The 7,364-nt window shown below is 42.7% G+C and overlaps 1 protein-coding gene across 1 annotated transcript in view; it reads left to right on the top strand.

The window, feature by feature from the left end:
* Positions 1–270: 270 nt before the first annotated feature.
* The window catches only part of LOC105016736 (V-set and transmembrane domain-containing protein 2-like protein), a 28,820-nt gene continuing 21,726 nt past the window's right edge, over positions 271–7,364 (top strand). Inside the window, exon 1 of the mRNA XM_013138126.3 lies at positions 271–593. Within this exon, the coding sequence (XP_012993580.1) occupies positions 476–593 (118 nt within the window). The 5' untranslated portion in view covers positions 271–475. The remainder of the gene's footprint in view (positions 594–7,364) is intronic.

Below are 7,364 nucleotides of genomic sequence, written 5' to 3'. Positions count from 1 at the left end.
GTAATGATAAATAACCAGAACCCCCCCTAACAAAACAATAGTTGGCCTACTTGGTAAACTATGTATATTTGGAGCTAAGGAAACATGGGCTATGACTATATTGTTGCATTATTTCATAATGATTATTTAGAAAATACGGTGTTTAAACAGAGACCCCAGATCCCTAAATAAAACCTGTAAAAGTTAATGACAGTGTCATTATTGTGTATCCATCCGCGTAATTTACTTTCTCTGCAAGCCGCTGCACTTGTCTCCGTACCTTTCTCCGTCCGCCTCAGCAGGGGATGCTTGCTTGTCGACGCGCCAGGAACCAATAGTCCTTGTAATATCGAGCAGATTAGTCAACACTTTTTGTCGGGGGGCTGTTTTGTATTTCGGAAAGGGCTGTCATCCGGGACGGATTCGGATATTATTTAATTTACGTTCTCCGCCTAATGTGAGATTTTGTTCCCCACTTGAAACAAGAACAAAAGCCATGGGAGCATTTGGAGTGATAATAGGGATGTTACATTATATGGGACTCTATATTCAACTTAATGCTGCTTCTAAACCGGCTGTGTACGCCGAGGTGGACAATCACATATCTGGAAATGGTAGGTTCACTGTCTACCGTGGTCAATTACATTACATTTTTTGCCATGTTTGAAACAAGTAATATATTGTGACATGCGTTGCATTCGCGTCTAGTTATTGGGCGGGGTTGAGCGATGTGGTGATGATACCGTCTGCGACTATTGTTTCAAATATGAAGTTGTGGGATTTTTCTGGGCTTTATGCCATTGACGGGCGGTAATTTTGTCCATATAATAATTAACATCAGTAGGCTATAATTGTCCTGGAAATTGGGTTCGTGAATAAGTGCAAGTTCAGAAATATCAACTTATTAGACCGTTTATCACAACATAGAAAGATGAAACACCATGATTCTGGAGGGAAATCATGAAAAAGTAGTGCAGTTGCCTTGAGATCTGGTGTTTGGAGGGTGTTTTAATGTAAGCGCTATGATACACAGAAAGTGAATGAATATTCTAAGTGTGGTGTTGTGAGAACAGTTTTGGGGGGATTTAGTACATATAAAATGCTGCCTCGTACAGTCAAATGGTGATTATTTATATAGACTTCTGGATAGTTTTCGTTTTTTCTTTCTGGAATTCCACCTTAATTTATGTAAATTATGATTGACACGTTAGAAACAGGAGACAGAGAGGGAGTGAAAGTGGAAGCCGGATTTGAAGTGACAGACTTTGGGACAGTAATTAGACTGATGATACCAACTTAGTCATGCAGCCTGTTAAAAAATATATATTTTAGGTGAATTCTCTCAAACAACAAAAAATAACAGTACAGTACTAGATAAATATATGTGCAAGTAATTTAAATGTTTTGTAAATTGTATTTTATGCACACAAAAAAAGAGAGATTAAATCCGACTTTAAATTCAAAATGCATGCGTCTTTGATGAGGATAAACACAGATGAATGTATTAATTCATTGGAAGTTTGGTTGTAATCTCCTTTAGTCACTATTGACATGGTTCTCTGTAAATGACAGTGAGAAATTCCGTATCTGTTGACAATGATGAGTGGGTCTCATACGCGTTGGGCAAAGTCACGTTCAGTTCGAATTCCCACATTTCAGACATGAGATAAAGAGAGTGGCCTGCTATGTTTCCTTTTTAACTTCTACTTACTGCTGGTGGATTGATCACTGTGCTCAACAGCGACTGCCAACAGTGGGATGAACTGGCATATTATCAGATACAAATTTAGATACTCCCAAATGAGGGATCCATGGAGCGTATGTCGACATAAGTAAATGTGCATTTGGTCCCTATGTGTTGTCTACATCTGGCAGCCAAGGTTTCTACTTTTCACTAAGTAAAATTCTGTGTTTGTGTAAATGATATGATGATGTGCACATGCAGACAGTTCTGGTTTGGACTACCTAATTTTTCCATTGTTTTTTGGCCGTGCTAATAGCGCCTGACAAGGTGTTGCGCAACACTTGATTAGGAATGATCTCACAATGATGCGTATACTCAGTAAGGATTTGTCTCCCGGGCGATGGCAGCAGCTCGGGTCGAAACCAGTTCTGGTGTTACAGATCACGTTACTATGAGCGACTCGGTTAAAATAGTGTTGTTATTATTACTAAGGAATTGCGTGTAAGAAGGATGCAGTGGTCTTTAAAATGACGAGTTTGATCATTGAAAAGGGAAAAGATTTCCCATCAACATGGAATGACTGTTATAAATTGTGTTGTAGGATACAGTTTCATAAACTCAAAGACCTTTTGTGGGGGGAGAGTTAAATCTGGCAATGCTTTATTTGGAACAACCGTTAAGATCAATAGCTGTTGGTTTTATAAATGGTATTAGTAGTTGAGCAGCAGTGAATCTTAGGCTAATTTACTGACAGAACCACAGAGAAAGGAGGAAAATCAATGTTTATGTCCCAAAGCTATAACTCAACCATGTCATTTTAAGTTTGTTGGGGGGGATACATTGATTGTCTACGGACACTAGAGGCCAGCTTTTGCTTAATTTTCCTGCTGAGAAGTCAACAATAGCAAGGCTAAGCACTTGTGGCATTGGTGTGATTTTAGGTGTTTCAGACTCAGGTGGCAGGACTCTATTTGCGGTTCGTTAAAGGACAGTCTTATTTGGGAAGTTAATATGGGTACGAAGGTTGAAAAAGACACTCTGCAACTCAGTCACAGAGAAGTGCAGCGTACAGTCTCGTTTTTATCATGAGCTGAACATCAGAGGGAGTGGATATGTTTTCTTTTCCATTTAAAATGAATCCGGGAGCCAGTAGCAATGACTTAGACACAGCGTGGAGTTTTACATTGTTGTTAATGCATTTTCGGTCATGTTGTCCTGCGAAATACATTTGCATGAGCCACTAGACACTATTTAGGTTGGTAAGAAACAAATGAAGGAGTCTGTCTTATCAAGATTGACTGACTTTTTGGTCTGCTGATGCATTCTTTTATCAGCAGTGTCTACCAGCATGATCACACATACTCAGATAAAATCGTGTTCAGTAGAAACTCACTAATTGTTGTTGGGGGGGGGGGGGGGTCATTCATGGCCATTTTGAATTTCACAAAGAGGATTCTCCCATATGCTGGGATTTAATTAGATTGTATTTAATAAACGCTTCATCATGATGTGTTCACAGCCATTCGAAGGAGCTGTCTCCTTAGCACATAAGCCTTAGCCCAATCAATACATAAGCCTTAGCCCAATCAATACATAAGCCTTAGCCCAATCAATACATAAGCCTTAGCCCAATCAATACATAAGCCTTAGCCCAATTAATACATAAGCCTTAGCCCAATCAATATGAAGGACTGCGGTATTTACTGACACTGGATGGTATTACTATCTTGGATTGGTAGGAAAATCAATTAGCGCACATCACTCCCTGAGGCAGTCAATTAAAACAGAGTTTAAATGTGTTGTTTTCTTTTCTGTCTTGTTCTTCCCATCCACGAAAGGGAAGGGCTCTGGGTGAAAATTTCAGAAAATGGAAAACATCAGTTCAAAATAGCCTAGTGTCACATAGCAATGACTTGGGTCCTATTAGCTATCTTCATTAGATGTTCTCAGTTTGGTGACCTGGAAAGATAGCCTTTTGTTTCCTTCTTGAAGGAGAACTGTCTCGTTCAGAAAGGAGAGCTGCATCCCTTTGAGGTTAAGTAATCTCAGGAGATGCTGCTGTTTTGATACATTGCCCAGGCGCTCCGTAGCAGAGCCTTCATGTAGAACATGCGTAGGGGCGGCAGATAGCCTAGTGCTTGGAGCGTCTCAACCCCAACTGTGAAATGTTGCTGGATCAAATCCCTGAGCCGGCCAAGTGAAAAAATGTGTTGTTCCTTCCCTGAGCAAGACAGTTAATGCTAATTTCTCCTGTAAATTGCTCTGGATGAAGGACACAAATATACATGCATAGCAAAGGAGACCATTGAGAGTTCCAGAGAGGGCCTCTTGTAAAGAATCTGGCACATGCTCATTTGTATCCAGCTCCAGAGAAGTGCCTTTTCCCGGGGTTTCATCCCCTGCTCCCAGTCTCTGTTGAACAGGTCTGAAGAAGCTTTTTCTTCCAGTTGAAGCTAACCTCCACTACTGACGCTTGCCTACAGAGCGGCAAGGGGAACTGCCGTTTCAACACTCAAACCCTTTCAGGCAACACTCAAATGGCTTCTTGGCCGTCCCGCCTCTCCAGCTCCCCCTCAGCCGTGTCGGATTGTCTGCATCCATACAGCTCAATGGGGGAACCAGCTCGTGAACTGGCATTTCATGAAAACTCTTTAAACCATTAAAAATGTTATAAAATCACTTCAAATAAGTCCACGGACCACTCCCACACCCCCACCCGCCACTCCAGTCTCGCCCCATCATTGTGAACTAATGTTTGCAATTGTTCACTTAATTAAATGATCATTTAATTAAGTGAACTTGTTGCTAATGGGTTGTGTGGTTTTCCAACCTAGCATACGATGAATGTACTCACAATAAGTTGCTCTGGACACGAGTGTCTGCTAAATCAGTGAAATGGTGGCATGAACACTGTGTGGCTCCGGAAGAGATGGTGAAGAGGTCAGAACAACACAGGATAACTTTAACCCACGATGGTCGGGATCCGTCTCAACTCTGTGAATCTCACAGGACCCTGAAGGTTTGCATGCGGAGAAGAACAAAGAGCCTGTTCACACTGGGAGAGACAGGATAAAACGCCAGATCTGGAGACTTTCTTCGCTATGTCTCGGGAACTGTAGCATAATATAAACAAGCCCAGAGTGGGTGGGGGGGCTAGGGTATGTTGTGTGTCTCATCGTTGCTGGAAGAGCGATGCTGAACCCATTACACAGTAGAATGTCATGGAATGTCATGAAGATGTAGTTATGTGGCTTTGAAATCGTTCCCGGTCAGCTGGTTGTCATCCTGCGCAAGGGCAGGTTGCGTTTCACTCATGACGACACCGCGATGTGAAGAGGCTCGTCTCCTAAGACGACTGGACAGTGACCCTCAGAACAACACTAGACCACCAGGTCATGTTTACACAATGTGACCATGACTTAAGACAATATTATAGGATAACGGAATGATGTCACCCTACCTACCTCGGACCCAGTTTGATGTTGTACATTAAAAGCACAGTCCAATTTGGGGCTGTAATCCCACCTGACAGAATGTTACTGTACTCCGTTTCACCTTGTAATTGTGCTGACAAGACATTTGCACTCTCTACAACTGTGTAAATGAATTGCATACCAAAACTATTTGAAGTCCACACCCTGCGCAGCGTCTCTTTAAGAAGGCTCATCTGCCTGGGCAGTTTGTATTGTCTCTATATGTAAAGTGGTTGCTGCTTTGAAAGGTACAACAGATTGGACATGGACCCTGTCACAGCAAAGGGTCATGATGGGGACGTGGAATGATGTGACGTTGATGGAGGGATGTGCAGCAGTGTGTTTTGGCAGAGGGAGGACAAAACAGCAGTGCTTTGTAACCAGCCTTGAAGGGTCAATCCACAACACACACATACTCGTACTGTAGTTTCCAAGACTTTGACTGGATGATGTATTTGTCCGGGAATTAGTAGAAGAAAGACGCAGAGTTTTACATCGTGAAGTCACATATTTACCATCAAGGTGTAGTCTGACACTGGGATGCAGTCTGTGGCGCCAAATGTCAAATTTTCATAATGGCAAGTTATTTATGTATTGCGGGACCAGGACATCAAGCAGATGCTCTGAGATGCTGGTCAGGGTTTTATAGAGGGGGAAAATCCAGGAAAATCCACTACAAGTATTTGTTGAAATCAAATAAGATCATGATTGTGTCTTTAGTGAAATAATACAATTATTCTTATTTCATCTTTTTTTTTCACTAGTCGTGGGAAATTTTGCGTTAAACAATGGATATATGTAATTCATATAATATGTAATTGTTACAGTTTTGGGCTCCAACAAACATCAACGTCTCCCCAAATGGCAGCAGATTTGCCTTCCCCTGTTCTAGAGCCTAAACGCGGCACTGGAACGATAGCGAGGAAAATCAAAAGAAACACTCAGAGTCTTTGATGTGCTGAGAGGAATCTCAGGCCGTTGAGATCATAGGCAGTGTTAATGTTCAAGAAATGGGTCTCAAGAACATGACATTTGGCAGGGAGGCCGGGCGGATTGAGTTTTCCACACAGCCTTATCTATTCCCATGCACGCTGTCACTATAAAAAGCTTCCTCTAGGTAAACCCTATGCCAGATTTAAGACTCAAGGGCATTTGCTGTGCAAAACTGATGACATTCACTCAAAAAGGGGTTTTGAGGACTAATCCAAAGCTTCCGTTCTCATCTGTGGTGGAGAGGCAGTTTGGTGAAGGTTTAATAATTTTTTTTGATTGACACTGACACCATCGTGTGGTATTTATTGTGCTTAGACAAAACCAGGCATTTATTAATCACTCATGAACATCATCCAACAACAATGACGTTTATGTGTGTGGTTGGGTTTAGCTTAATTAGTGGTCACATTACTGGAAGAGTAGCCATTCTGCACTGAAGACTAGCCCCTCTGAAGACCAGCCAGAAAATCCTTCTCCATGAAGCAGTGTTGGGATGAAGAGGTGCAACATTAGTTTGGTTCCCCTGGGTCTTTCGATAGAGAACAGTGACACGGAGCTGCAGCAGAGCTCCCAGACACTTTTGTCAACACAGGCCGCCACATCAGAGCGTGCACGCAGAAAACACGCGCACAAACACACTTCAAGGAAGGCGGAAATAGCCTGTGAGTCGCGTGTCCCTAGGGCTATGAAAAATTCCCTCCTGAGGCCCGAGTATCGGCAACAACAGGCGGACAGCTGCTCTGTTAATCACCGGCCTGTTCTTATTTCATTATTTTACCTTCAACCTTGAATGTAGACTGAAGGTCTCGCAGCGAGCCGTTATTCCCCCAAGGAGGATTCCCCCTGCTCAACCCCACGATGACTCAGTGAAGCCTGCCATGGTCGTTGTTGGCCACTCGGCGAGTTCTCCAACTGTACTGGTGTTTGTCAGTATTGGGAAGTTTTGGTTATGAGCTGTCAATGGTAACTGTATTCCACTGAAATCCCTTGATGCATTACAGCGGGTGATAGCTGGGTTCCGTGCGGTTCCCGCGCGATGGGACTTATCATTGTAGTCTTCACAATGGCACAATGGTAGGACCTGAATTACACGGCAGGACCTGGTCAATGACATGAAGAGAGCTGGGACCACAGTCTCAAAGAAAAAAAAGAGTAACACACTACGCCGTCATTGGAATAAAGGGTCCCCCTGCTCAATCCGGCGCATGTCCAGGTCCGTCTGAAGTTTGCCAATG

The sequence above is a fragment of the Esox lucius genome, chromosome 17, assembly GCF_011004845.1.
Source record: "Esox lucius isolate fEsoLuc1 chromosome 17, fEsoLuc1.pri, whole genome shotgun sequence".
NCBI lineage: Eukaryota > Metazoa > Chordata > Actinopteri > Esociformes > Esocidae > Esox > Esox lucius.
The sequence above is the reverse complement of the archived record's forward strand: the minus strand, read 5'-3'. Positions and strand labels throughout refer to the sequence as shown.